Source organism: Dipodomys ordii, unplaced genomic scaffold (genome assembly GCF_000151885.1).
Source record: "Dipodomys ordii isolate 6190 unplaced genomic scaffold, Dord_2.0 Scaffold2, whole genome shotgun sequence".
NCBI lineage: Eukaryota > Metazoa > Chordata > Mammalia > Rodentia > Heteromyidae > Dipodomys > Dipodomys ordii.
Genome location: NW_012267218.1, coordinates 2699794 through 2714253, shown reverse-complemented (window position 1 = coordinate 2714253; position 14460 = coordinate 2699794). Strand labels below are relative to the sequence as shown.

Genomic DNA, 14460 nt, shown 5'->3' with positions numbered 1-14460 from the left:
TCAGATCTCAGCCTCTTGAGTAGGTAGGATTACAGGTGTGAGCCACAAGCTTTAGCAGCTTATTTTATATATTATATTATATTATTTATTTTTGTTGGTGTGGAGCTTGAACTCAGAGCCTGGCACTGTCCCTGAGCTTTTTTGCTCAAGGCTAGCACCCTACCACTTTTAGCCACAGCACAACTTCTGGTTTTCTGGTGGTTAATTGGAGATGAGAGTCTCCTAGATTTTCCTGCCTGGGCTGTCTTTGAACCATGATCCTCAGATCTCAGCCTCTTGAGTAGCTAGGATTACAAGCACAAGCCACCAATATCTAGCTTACCAGGTTTTTGGGGCTTTTTTGGTTCTGGTCTTGGGGCTTAAACTCATGGCCTGAGTGCTGTCCTGACTTCTTTTTGCTTAAGGCTAGTGCTCTACCACTTGAGACACAGCACCCCTTCCCACCTTTTCTGATTAGGTTATTAGAGATGAGAGTCTCATAGACTTTCCTGGCCCCGGCTGGCTTCGAGCCACAGTTCTCAAATCTCAACCTCCTAAGTACCTAAGGTCACAGGTATGAGCCACTGGTGCCAATCTTAGGAGCTTATTTTGATAGTGAAAAATTGGAGAGTAGGGAATGAAAAGCTACAGCTTTCACTTTAAGAAATCTCCTCTCAAGCTGGGTCCCAGTGGCTCAGGCCTATAATCCTAGCTACTCAGGAGGCTGAGATCTGAGGATCACGGTTCCAAGCCAGCCCACGCAGGAATGTCCAAGAGACTTTTTTTTTTTTTTTTTTTGGTCATGGGGCTTGAACTCTGGGCCTGGGCGCTGCTGTCCCTCAGCTCTTCAGCTCAAGGCCAGTACTCTACCATTTGAGCTACAGCACCACTTCCAGTTTTCTGGTGGTTTATTGGAGATAGGACTCTCCCAGTCTTTCCTGCCTGGGCTGGCTTTGAACCTCGATGTTCAGATCTCAGCCTCCTGAGTAGCTAGGATTACAAGTGTGAGCCACCGGCGCCCAGCTGAGAGACTCTTTATCTCCAATAAACCACTGGAAAAGTGGAAGTGGTGCTGTGGCTCAAGTGGTAGAGTACTCGCCTTGAGCTGAAAAGCTCAGGGACAGCACCCAGGCCCAGAGTTCAAGACCCATGACCACCACCACCACCAAAATAGACAAGAAAAGGAAATCTCTCGTTCACATCTGGTCTGCAGGAAATAATCTTCATGGTGTACTTATAAAAATTCTGACTAGAGGGCTGGGAAGGTGGCTCAGTGGTAGAGCGCTTGCCTTGCATGCTCGAGGCCCTGGGTTCAATTCTTCAGCACCACATAAGCAAAAAGAAAAAAGCCGGAAGTGGCGCTGTGGCTCAAGTGGTAGAGTGCTAGCCTCGAGCTGAAGAGCTGAGGGACAGCGCCCAGGCCCAGAGTTCAGGCCCAACGACCGGACCCCAAAAAAAAAAAATTCTGACTAGATAGGCAGGTGTCCATTACTGAACTGGGTGTTCTATACTTTCCTTCCCCCCCTTTTTTCTTTCTTTCCTTTTGCCAGTCCTGGGGCTTGAACTCAGGGTCTGGGCGCTGTCCCTGATCAGCTTTTGCTCAAGGCTAGCACTTTACCACTTGAGCCACAGAGTCACTTCTGGCTTTTTCTGCGTATGTGGTGCTGAGGAATGGAACCCAGGGCCTCATGCATGCTCTAGCACTGAGCCTCCTTCCCAGCCCCTGCTCTCTTGCTGATGCTTTGAAGCACTTTGTGCTTGGATTGTGGCTCTTGTGTTCCGTCTGTGCTAAGTAAGCAAGGCTGGTGAGCGTCCCTGTGCAGCTCCCAGCTGCAGGCCTCTGCAGCCTGTTAGTGGCCCGGCCGGGCCTGGCCCGCGAGTGTGTGCTGTGTGTGCCATGTGCGCGCATGCTCACCACAGTGTCTTAGCTTAGGACTGAAAACGGTGGTTGCCTTCATGTGTGCTCATCTGAAGCATGTAATTACAGTTTGTCCGGAGGTAGGTAATATGGGGTTTTGCCTCCTCTCTAATGTGTAGGCTGGGAGTGGAATGGGAAAGAAAGCAGAGCTGTGTAAAGGACTCCTTATCATAGAGATGGAGAGGAGAGATGGAAAGTCTTATAAAAAGTGTAGGTTATGACTAAAAAAACATAGTACAAACTGGGTTTCTTGGATCCAAAATATGTGGGACCAGAAGTGTCAGACTTGGTCATTTTGTATAGACTTTTATTGTTTGAGCGTCTGTATTTTGAAATCTGAATTCTTTTTTTGAGCTTCTTGTCAGTACTCAAAGTTTCAGATTTCAGATTACAACCTTCACGGCCCTTCCAATGATCAATGAGATGACTAAGAGTAGAAAGGGTTGCTAGTCCGGCACTGGTGGCTCACACATGTAATCCTAGCTAAGATCTGAGGATCACAGTTTGAAACCAGCCCTAGGCTGAAAAGTCCCCATGAGACTCATCTCCAATTAACCACCGGAAAACCAGAAGTGGTGCTGTGGCTCAAAGTGGTAGAACGCTAGCCTTGAGCAGAAGAGCTCAGCGACGGTGGTCAGGCCCTGAGTTCAAGCCCCAGACTTTCACAAAACTAAAAATAAGTAAATAAATAAGTGATAAAGATGAAGGTAGACAGGAATTGGCTCTCAGCATTTAAAATGCCAGTCTAGAGCGGCGAGAGAGCAAGAGATCTCCTCCTCTTTCAACAGGAACTCTGGGCCTGGGCGCTGTCCCTCAGCTCTTCAGCTCAAGGCTAGTGCTCTACCATTTGAGCTGTATCGCCACTTCCAGTTTTCTGGTGGTTTATTGGAGATAAGAGTTTCACGGAGGGCTGGGAAGGTGGCTCAGTGGTAGAGCGCTTGCCTTGCATGCCAGAGGCCCTGGGTTCGATTCCTCAGCACCACATAAGCAAAAAAGAAAAAAGCTGGAAGTGGCGCTGTGGCTCAAGGGGTAGAGCGCTAGCCTTGAGCTGAAGAGCTGAGGGACAGCGCCCAGGCCCAGAGTTCAGGCCCCACGACCGAAACCAAAAAAAAGTTTCACGGACTTTCCTGCCCGGGCTAGCTTTGAACCAGGATCCTCAGATCTCAGCCTCCTTAGTAGCTAGGATTACAGGCATGAGCCACTGGTGCCGGCGAAGCCCTAGACTTTTAAGACGCAGTTGGGAAAAAGATTCGTTGTTGTGTTTTTGTGCCATTCCTATAGCTTGAACCCAGGCCCTGGGCATTGTTCCTGAGCTTTTTTTTCCCTCAAGGATCGTGCTCTTCCATTTAAATCTCAGCTCTACTTCCAGCTTTTTGCTAGTTAATTAGAGATAAGAGTCTCATGGATTTTTCTGCCCAGGCTGGCTATGAACCAAGATTCTCAGATCTCAGCTTCCTGAGTAGCTAGGATGACAGGCAGTAAGCCACCGGGGCCCTGCTGGGAGACCCTATTAAACAAACGAATCAGGTAAAGGGCTTTGTAAGGAGGATTCTGAAATCTGAAGACAAAGTTCTCTGCAATTACTTGATACTCATTCAAATGGGAATATTTAATCTGTCATAGCAATTACTTTTTAAAATTATTATTAAGAAGCACTGAGTTTCAAGATGTTAGGGCATTAGTAATTCAGTGTTTATATTTCTTGGCTTTTTCCTAGGAATACTAAGTGGACTCTACTTTTGTATCTTGGGAGTATTAACTGGAGCTTAGTGCCCCTGTCTCACCCCTCTAGGGATGTTACACTGGGAAAGGTAATCTCGTGTCATTTGCTCTGAACCTGAGCAGGGAGTGGCGTAGTAACGAGGCCCAGCCTCCTTAGAAGAGGAGAGGCCAGGAGCAAGCTACAAAAAGAGGATGTGGATGGTGGTGACTGACCAAGATAATGTGGAACTAGAAGGTTTCACATCTTAAAAGGGGGAAAGGAACCTGGAGCAAATAGGAAGGACTGAGGATAGTGACTTCACCTTAGCCAGAGCTAAGAAGCAGGAAGCTGGGCGGGAAGAGCCACGGCGGGAATGACCGGGGTGCTGCAGCTCTGCTGCTTCTCCTGTTTCTTTGCCTGCGTCATTTATCCCTTTTCCAGCTGCCCATTGGTGCCATACTTTGTGGACTCATGACCTGCCTCCTCAGGAGGGAGTGTAGGTCTTGAGGTGACTGAGCTGTCATCCTATATGCATTTCATTAATCAGAGGACAGTGGTCACCTGATTCACAAATCACTAGTAACTTGGAATAATTAGTCTTGCAATAAAGGTATTCACAGATGAGCGATTAATACCATGCTGAACATCTCTAGAAAGTCAGTAGACCCAGAAAGTGACCAGAGCAGCTCCAAGATTCTAGAGACACTAGTACATCCTGCGGCCTGCAGGAGGCAGCCGCGCCCCCCTCCCGTGTATGTCTAGAACCCCACTCACAGACCGTGCACTAACTATGTTCACAGGTGGTATTGGTCCTTTATGGGCTTCAGGAAACTGACCCAAGCTTTACTGGAACTAAAACTGTCTGATAAAATAGGCAACAACAATACTAGCCTTTTTTGTTATTATAAGCTAGCAAGCAGTTATATTCTTTGAACAACTGTTTTGTTTTTTTGGGGGGGGTCTGGTCGTGGGGCCTGAACTCTGGGCCTGGGCCCTGTCCCTCAGCTCTTCAGCTCAAGGCTAGCGCTCTACCACTTGAGCCATAGCCCCACTTCCGGCTTTTTTTTCTTTTTGTTTATGTGGTGCTGAGGAATCGAACCCAGGGCCTCACGCATGCAAGGCAAGCGCTCTACCACTGAGCTACCTTCCCAGCCTCTCTTTGAACAACTTTTTAAAAATGTTTCTGTAGAAGAATTTCAATCCAGTCACTGGTGGCTCCCACCTGTCATCCTAGCTACTTAGGCTGAGATGTGAGGATCGCAATTCAAAGCTAGCCTGGGCAGGAAAGCCCATGAGACACTTATCTCTAATAATCCATCAGAAATCAGAAAAGTGGAAGTGGCTCAAGTGGTAGAGTATTACCCTTGAGCTGAAGAGCTTAGGGATAGTGCACAGGCCCAGAGTTCAAGCCCCACACGACCAACAACAACAACAAAAAGTTTATTTAGAAATTTATCAAATAGGGCTGGGAAGGTGGCTCAGTGGTAGAGCACTTGCCTTGCATGCTCGAGGCCCTGGGTTCGATTCCTCAGCACCACATAAGCAAAAAAAAAAACCGGAAGTGGTACTGTGGCTCAAGTGGTAGAGTGCTAGCCTTGAGCTGAAGAGCTGAGGGACAGTGCCCATGCCCAGAGTTCAGGCCCCACGACCGGACCAAAAAAAAATTTTTATCAAATAGTGCCATAAGTTCTGTAAGTGGGAATCAGATGTACCGAGACTTCATTTGATCTTGCCTAAAGACTCAACGACCAGGCTGCATTCTGTGTGACTGATTAGTAATGACATTATTTTCTCACCAGTCAGACTTAGCAAAGCAGTAGGGAATGTCTGTTCTCACCAGTCAGACTTGGCAAAGCAGTCGGGAACGTCTGTTTGCATTGTCACTGTGCTAGGATTATGTCATTGGGCGTGTCTTCCCAAACCGCCGCAGCGCTTGCTGCAGTGCCATACCCCAGTGCCGATGGAGTGCACGCCACACCCACCACATGACTCATCTCCTGGAATGGAGATTGCTACCGCAACTGCTTTAGGAACTGCTGGCAGCATGCTGGCAGCGGCAGTGATTCCCCTTAGTCATTATAGAACGTTTTTGTGTGTCAGTACCCATCCGTATTCTGGGTCTCATGGACTGGTACTCTGCCCTGTGAGCCACCTCCGGATCTGAGCCTTTCCTCCTTATTTTGGAGATGGGGTTTTTCCATGCTGTTCTGTCCAAGCTGGCCTTGAACCACATTCCTCCAGATATCTGCCTCCTGAGTAGCTAAGATTACAGCTGTGAACCACCAGTATCCAGCTTTGTTGCTTGTTTGTTTAGCTTGGTTTAATGTTGGTGTATGTGTATGTGCCAGTACCAGAGCTTGAACTCTGGGCCTAGGCACTCTCCCTTAGCTTTTTAGCTCAAGGCTGATGCCTTATCTCCTCTTTGAGCTTTTTCCTGCTTAGTTGTGGAGCTAAGAGTCTCCCAGACTTTGCTGCCCAGGCTGGATTTGAACTGTAATCCTCAGGTCTCAGCCTTCTGAGTAGCTAGGATGACCGGCATGAGCCAGCGGCACCTGGCTTTTTGTTTTCTTGAGACATGGTTTCACTCTGTAACCCAGGTTGGCCTCAGTCTCCCCCCTTCCCCCCCCCACCTCTGCCTCTTAAGTGTCAGGACTATACAGTGCACACCTGACACACTTTTCTGTGTATTGCTTGAGTGTTATTTTATATAAACTGTAGGCCAGTATTATGGAAAATTTAGGAAATTGATGGAGAAAATGTTTCATAATCCATCCCCTGAACACCTGTGGGGGACAGTCTTTACTTGCTTTGTCTCCACGTGCTAGTGTTGTACAGATGGCCTGCGTAAGTGTGGCAGTGTGAGCTGCCTTACAGTGTAGTCATGCATACACGAATGGTTGGCGAAAGATTGCCTTGTCTAGCCAGTTTGAAGCCATTAAAAATAATTTTAAAATTAAACTTTTGGTGACATTGCCAAAGAGCAAGAGGACCCTGCACTCAGGACACGCTGGGCCTCTCGGTGGCAGTCATGGCTTCCTGGTCTGGATGGAGCGGCCTGGGCACGGTGCCCAGCACCGAGTCCCAACTCATGCCTCAGCAGCACCCTTCGTGGTGGGAGGTTCTGGTAAGCCCAATGCCTGCCATGAGCCCCGCTGGGACTTCTCAATACTGCCCTCTCCCACAGGCGTTTTGCTCAGAGCACCAGCAGTGAGCCTTGGCAGCAGCGTGTCTGGAAACCAAGATGACGGAGCACCCGGACGCAGCCATGGCTTCTCCCCTGTACTGCAGCATCCTCAAGGCCTTAGTGATGCTTTGTCTCTTGCCAGCACCCATAAAAGCTCTGGGTAGTACTTGGCATACTAGAATGTTCTACTACCCGCTTTTCCCCTTCTTAAAATTGTACCAAAAACAGTTTGGAAATCTCGTTACCTCTGTAGTGTGGTTGGCTGGTTGGTTTTGGCAGTGCTGGGGGTGAGCGCGGCGCCTTGCACTCCCTCTGCACATTTGTGTTGCGGGTGCCCGCCACTTGAGCCATGCCTCCAGCCCTGCCTTTTACTGGTTATTTTGGAGTTGAAGTCTCGCTGACTTTTCTATTAGGGCTAGCCACAGGCCACAGCCTCCTGAGCAGGATTATGGCATGAGCCACCAGCATCCACAAGTGAATTTTTTGTCTCCTCTTCTGTGTATGTGTGCTGGTCCTGGGGCTTGAATTCAGGGCCTGGTCACTCAAGGCTAGTGTGTGCTCAAGGCTAGTGCTCCACCACTTGAGCCACAGCTGCACTTTCAGCTATTTAGTGGCTAACTGAATTTGACGCCCCAGTTAAGAAAAATGACTTTCCCAAGGTCACTTCGCTTCAAAGCAATAGGACCTGACTCTGTATCTGTTAAATTTATTGCCTTTTCTTTTACATCTGGCTTAAATGTAAAGGTACACCATGTATAATTAATCCCTAGATCATAATTTTTACCAAAACAAATTTCACACAGTGTATCATTGCAGAGATGATTCAGCTAGAATGTTTAGGCCACTTGTAGATTAGTGCTTGATAGAAAAATATGGTTTGGGGCTGGGAAGGTGGCTCCGTGGTAGAGTGCTTGCCTTGCACGCCTGAGGCCCTGGGTTCAATTCCTCAGTACCACATAAGCAAAAAGAAAAAAGCAGGAAGTGGTGCTGTGGCTCAAGTGGTAGAGCGCTAGCCTTGAGCTGAAATGTTCAGGGACAGCGCCCAGGCCCAGAGTTCAGGCCCCACGACCAGACTTCCCCCCTCAAAAAAAAGAAAAAGAAAAATATGGTTTGTCTTCCCTTCTTACAAATTTATTTTCTATTTATTTTATTATTTTTCATATGTTTGTCAATCCTGGGGTTTGAATTCAGGGCCTGGGTGCTGTCCCTGAGCTTTTTTGCTCAAAGCTGGTGCTCTACCACAGAAGCCACAGCTCCTCTACATTTGGGGTTTTGGTACTTAATTGGAGGTTAAGAGTTTCACAGACTTTCCTATCCAGGCTGGCTTCAAACCGTGAGCTTTAGATCTCAGCCTCAGGAGTAGCTACAATTACGGGTATGAACCTTTGACTCCCCCAGCTACTTTTTCCATTTTGATTTTGAGTTATTTAAAATTTTTACACACCTACATTTTGAAACTAATTTATTGTTAAATAAGAAGGGGATTGGGACTTTTTGTTTATTTGTTTGTTGTTGTCTTTTTGGTCGGTCATGGGGCCTGCACTCTGGGCCTTGGCGCTGTCACTCAGCTCTTCAGCTCAAGGCTAGCACTCTACCACTTGAGCCACAGCGCCACTTACGTCTTTTTTTTTTTTTGCTTATGTGGTGCTGAGGAATTGAACCCAGAGGCTCATGCATGCAAGGTGAGCGCTCTACCACTGAGCCACCTTCCCAGCCCCTGGGGTTTTGTTTTTGTTTTTGACTTACCACAGCCCATTTTTGCTTTAGTTATTTTTCAGAAAGCATCTCTGGATTTGCCAGTGGTCTATCTCAAGCCATAATCAACTTATTTCTTGTACGTAGCTTTTATTTTGCCCAACCTGGCCTCAGACCACTATCTTCACCTGAGCAAGTGGGTACAGTCACGAGCCTCCGTGCCTGGCCTAGTCAGGGCTTGGGTGCGCTCCCGGAGCTTTTTGTGCTCAAGGCTATCACTCTGCCACTTTGAGCCACTGCTCCACTTCTGGGTTTTGGGTGGTTAATTGGAGATAAGAGTCTCACAGGGCTGGGAAGGTGGCTCAGTGGTAGAGCGCTTGCCTTGCAAGCCTGAGGCCCTGGGTTCGATTCCTCAGCACCATATAAGAAAAAAGAAAAAAGCCGGAAGTGGCGCTGTGGCTCAAGTGGTAGAGCGCTAGCCTTGAGCTGAAAAGCTGAGGGACAGCGCCCAGGCCCAGAGTTCAGGCCCCACAACCGGACTCAAAAAAAAAAAAAGAGTCTCACAGACTTTCCCACCTGGGCTGGCTTCAAACCATAAGTCTCAGATCTCAACTCCCTAAGTAGCTATGATTACAAGCCTGAGCCACCAGCACCGGGCCCAAATTAACTTTCTATTATTTATTATTTATTTTTTGCTGGTCCTGGGGCCTGAACTCAGCCTGGACATTATCCCAAACCTCTCTGTGCTCAAGGCTAATAATACTGTACCACTTGAGCCACAGCACCACTTCCAGCTCAAATTCAGGTCATGGGGCCTGAACTCTGGGCCTGGGCTCTGTCCCTCACCTCTTCAGCTCAAGGCTACTGCTCTACCACTTGAGCCACAGCGCCACTTCTGGCCTTTTCTGTTTATGTGGTGCTGAGGAAGCAGGGCCTCATACATGCAAGGCAAGCGCTATACCACTGAGCCACCTTCCCAAAATGACTCCTAAATAGATACATCTCAGCATTGTGCTGTGTTCTAGCATAGGCTCTAGCCTTTAAAAGCTCACAGTTGAGGAGAGAAGGCATTCCTGACTTGAACCCAGAGCAGACTGCCAGATGCTGTGGTGGAAGTTTGGCCAATGCCTCTGCCCCGGCGAGCATCTTGATAGCAGTCAGCTGGGCTCAGCTGGACTCAGCTGGGCTTTGCCCTGGGCCTCCTGTGCTCTGTGCTAGTGTAGAGCCTGGACTTTGGAGTCCCAGGCTTCCCTGCTTTCTTGCCGAGTGTCTGTGTTGGTTTGGTTATGTTGTGTAGTAGGAAATGGGAATAAGAAGAATAAGAAGGCAGGCCACCCCTACAGTTAGTTGTGACGCGTATTGAGTGCAGAGTAGAGAGCTGACAAGGTGAGCTTGGTAGGGTGGGGAACACTGGGGATGAATCTGCTGGGTTGGGATAGTGAGAAACTGGCCAAGCCAGCAGCATCTGCCTGCAATTGTGTGCAGACCAGCCCTGCTCTAGTGCTTCACCCTAGCCTGCTCATTAATCCCTCCACAACCCATACATACCCAGTACTGCTTGATCCACCTTGAACCAGCAAGTGCATTACCACATCTGGAGTTGGGAAAATAGTATTTCTGATGACTTAGGGACTTCAATGCCCGACATGGGATAGGGGAATCATTCTCCAAGCAGTTGACAAAGAAATTGGAAATTTCAGGCTGGGAAGGTGGCTCAGTGGTAGAGTGCTTGCCTAGCATACATGAAACCCTGGGTTCGATTCCTCAGGACCACGTAAACAGAAAAGGCCAGAAGTGGTGCTGTGGCTCAAGTGGTAGAGCGCTACCTTTGAGCAAAAGAAGTTCAGGGACAGTGCCCAGGCCCCCTGAGTTCAAGCCCTAGGACTGGCAACAAAAAAGAAAGAAATTGGAAATGTTGACATTAATTTGATAAAATATTTATTATGATTGTAGAGGATGTTGGTGACGAAGGAGAAGAAGAAAAAGAATTCATTTCCTATAATATCAACATAGACATTCATTATGGGGTTAAGTCCAATAGGTGAGTACTATGAATTTGCATTATGATGTTTGTGATTACAAATTTGAATCTTAATTGACTGAGCACATAAAAAAAACACTCAAAAGACTTCTGCTTTTTAAATTTAATATTTTTGGTTTTATGCCTTCAAATTTGGAAGATTTTCAATTTGGTATAAATTCTAAAATAATTGTCACATAATGGCATTCCTCTTATATTTGAGCTATAATGTACTTAATAGTAATTCCTAGGGCTTGATCTCTAGACCTAGGCGATTTCCCTGAGTTTTTGTGCTCAAGGTTAGCACTACTATTTGAGCCACAATTCCACTCCAGCTTTTCCTGTGATTAATTAATTAATTAACTTTCCTGTCCAGGCTGGCTTCAGACCACAATCCTCGGTCTCAGCCTTCTCTCTAGCTAGGATTACAGATGTGGTCCACTGGTGCCTAGCTCTGGTGTTTTTGGTTTTTGGCGTTGGTCCTGGGGCTTGAACTCAGGGCCTGCGTACTGTCCCTGCATTTTTTGTTTTTGGTTTTTTTTTTTTGGGGGGGGGGTCCGGTCGTGGGTGTGTACTCTGGGCCTGGGTGCTGTCTCTCAGCTCTTCAGCTCAAGGCTAGCCTCTATCACTTGAGCCACAGCACCACTTCCGGCTTTTTTTTCTGCTTATGTGGTACTGAGGAATCGAACCTAGGGCCTCACTCATGCAAAGCAAGCACTCTACCACTGAGCCACCTTCCCAGCCCTGTCCCTGCATTTTTATGCTTAAGCCTACGACTCTACCATTTGAGCCATAAGTGGTTAATCAGAAATAAGAGTTTCATGAATTTTCCTGCCCAGGTTGGTTTTGAACCACAATCTTCAGATCTCAGCCTCCTGAGTACCTAGGATTATAGGTATGAGTCACCAGGATTTTGCTAGTCTCTGGTTTTAATTTGATTTTTTATTACTCAGTCTAATACAGACTCAGATTTTTATCTGATTTTCATCATTATAAGTAACTAGTAAACATTCTTTTTGTTGTTGTTGTTGGTCGTGGGGCCTGAACTCTGGGCCTGGGCGCTGTCCCTCGCTCTTCAGCTCAAGACTAGCGCTCTGCCATTTGAGTCACAGTCCCACTTCTGGCTTTTTCTGCTTATGTGGTGCTGAGGAATTGAACCCAGGGCCTCATGCATGCGAGGCAAGCGCTCTACCACTGAGCCACCTTCCCAGCCCCAACTAGAAAACGTTCTTTTATACTGATCTGATTTTTGTTGTTTCGAGATTATTTATTTATGCAATACTAGGGACTGAACTGACCTTGTGCTTGCTAGACAAGGCTTTTTGTGTTTTTGAGGCAGGGACTCTCTGTGTAGTCCAGGAAGGCCTTAAACTTGCAAGCCTCCTCCTGTCTCAGCCTCCCAAGTGCTGAAATTACAGATACTTGCTATCATACCTGGCTCGTCTGATTTTTTTGTAGGAGAAAATTTTAAAGATAGCATTATTAGTTCAGATGCAAAGCATTGTTCAAGTTTTTTTTTTTTTTGGTCCGGTTGTGGGGCCTGAACTCTGGGCCTGGGCGCTGTCCCTCAGCTCTTCAGCTCAAGGCAAGCGCTCTACCACTTAAGCCACAGCGCCACTTCTGGCTTTTTTCTTTTTGCTTATGTGGTGCTGAGGAATCGAACCCAGGGCCTCGAGCATGCAAGGCAAGCGCTCTACCACTGAGCCACCTTCCCAGCCCCGCATTGTTCAAGTTTTTAATGCATCTTACTAGACTTCTCACCTTCCAGAAAGTTGGTATTAATTAATCTAGTAGAAATAGGCAAATGTAAATACGTAAGTACTATAATTATTGATTTTGTTGTCAGAAGTTTCTGAGTGATTTCAAGGTTGCAGGAGAGTTGCAAGGTATGGAAGCCCAGGTCTGGAATTCCAGCACTCTGGAGGCATTACGTAAGAGTTCCAAGAATAGTAGCTTGAACTCCTGGGTGTCCTTGGGCTGGGGAAGTCGTTTGGTGGTGGAGCACTAGTGCACACAAGGACTTGGGCAGATCCCCAACACTACAAGAAATATACTGTAAGTATAGCTGAGTGCTTATGGCCTCCACCTGTAATCCTAGCTACTCAGGAAACTGAGACCTGAAGATGGAGGTTCAAAGCCAGCATGGGCTGGAAAGGCCATGAGAACCTTACCTCCAGTAAACCAACAACAACAAGCAATAGCTAGAAGTAGAACTGTGGCTCAAATGGCAGAGTGCTAACCTTGAGCAAAAAATCTTAGAGATAGTGCCCAGCCCTGACTTTAAGCCCGGGTCTCCCCTGTGTGCATGCGCACGCACTTGTGCCCGTACGAGGGCTTCCACTAAGGGCCTTACCGTCTTCCATGGCTTTTTTGCTCAATACTGGCATACTACCACTTGAGCCATGCATGCGCTTTCGGTTTTTTGCTGGTTAATTGGAGGTAAGAGTCTCAGATTGTCTGTCAAGAAGCTAGGATTACAGGTATGAGCCACTGGTGCCCAGCAAGGGCAGGAATTTTTTTTTTTTTTTGTCGGTCGTGGGGCTTGAACTCTGGGCCTGGGCGTTGTCCCTCAGCTCTTCAGCTCAAGGCGAGCTCTCTACCACTTGAGCTACAGTGCCACTTCCGGTTTCCTGGTGGTTTATTGGAGATAGGAGTCTCATGATCTCTCCTGCCCGGGCTGGGTTTGAACCATGATCCTCAGATCTCAGCCTTCTGAGTAGCTAGGATTACAGGCGTGAGCCACCAGCGCCTGGCAAGGGCAGGAATTTTTTTTTTTTTTGGGTCCGGTCGTGGGGCCTGAACTCTGGGCCTGGGCACTGTTTCTCAGCTCTTCAGCTCAAGGCTAGCGCTCTACCACTTGAGCCACAGCGCCACTTCCGGCTTTTTTCTTTTTCTTTTGCTTATGTGGTGCTGAGGAATCGAACCCAGGGCATCATGCATGCAAGGCAAGTGCTCTACCACTGAGCCACCTTCCCAGCCCCAAGGGCAGGAATTTTTAAACCAAGACTGAGTTCAAGACCACTTCTGGGAGAATGCCATGACCCCAGCATTGGTTCAGTCACCCTCACGTACTGGGTGCAGAAAGGCCACTGTAAGCTTCCCAGTTAGAACAACAGTTCTTAACATGTTTGTTAAGTTAAACCCTCAAGTGAGTGAATCTGAGTGTAACACAAAGGCTGTGGTTGTAAGAGTCATTAGGAATGCTATTCTTTGTCCTGTGTAATTTCTCCCTCTGCTTTTTTCTTAGTTTGGCATTCATTAAGCGCACCCCCGTGATTGACGCAGATAAACCAGTGTCTTCTCAGCTCCGCGTTCTTACGCTCAGTGAAGACTCGCCCTATGAAACGCTTCACTCCTTCATTAGCAATGCAGTGGCTCCTTTTTTCAAGTCCTACATCAGAGAGTCTGGCAAGGCAGACAGGTAAAATCCCTTCTTTCTTTCTGTAGTTTGAATGTAATTTCACTTAATTTGTTCACAGGCAGTGTGGAGGATGATGTAAAATTTGTGAGCCCAGGAGAAGTTAGCAAATCAAGGCGGTGTAACTCCTCTCTGCTGGTCACTGTGGAGACCCTAGTGCCCTAATTTTGGGATATTTTATGCTTGCAGAGATGGTGATAAGATGGCTCCTTCCGTTGAGAAGAAAATTGCAGAACTTGAAATGGGACTCCTTCACTTGCAACAGAACATTGAGATTCCAGAGATCAGCCTCCCAATCCATCCAGTCATTACAAATGTTGCAAAACAGTGCTATGAACGCGGAGAAAAGCCAAAAGTTACAGATTTTGGAGATAAAGTTGAAGATCCAACATTTCTTAACCAACTGCAATCCGGAGTTAACCGGTGGATCCGAGAAATTCAAAAAGTAAGAACACATGGGCTGGGAAGGTGGCTCAGTGGTAGAGCGCTTGCCTTGCATGCCTGAGGCCCTGGGTTTGATTCCTCAGCACCACATAAGCAAAAA

General features: G+C 47.4%; 1 protein-coding gene across 1 annotated transcript in view; it reads left to right on the top strand.

The window, feature by feature from the left end:
- Window positions 1-10421: 10421 nt before the first annotated feature.
- Dync1h1 (dynein, cytoplasmic 1, heavy chain 1) overlaps window positions 10422-14460 on the top strand; it is a 75793-nt gene continuing 71754 nt past the window's right edge. The window contains exons 1-3 of the mRNA XM_013013035.1: window positions 10422-10519; window positions 13746-13919; window positions 14106-14361. Of these exons, the coding sequence (XP_012868489.1) occupies window positions 10422-10519; window positions 13746-13919; window positions 14106-14361 (528 nt within the window). The remainder of the gene's footprint in view (window positions 10520-13745; window positions 13920-14105; window positions 14362-14460) is intronic.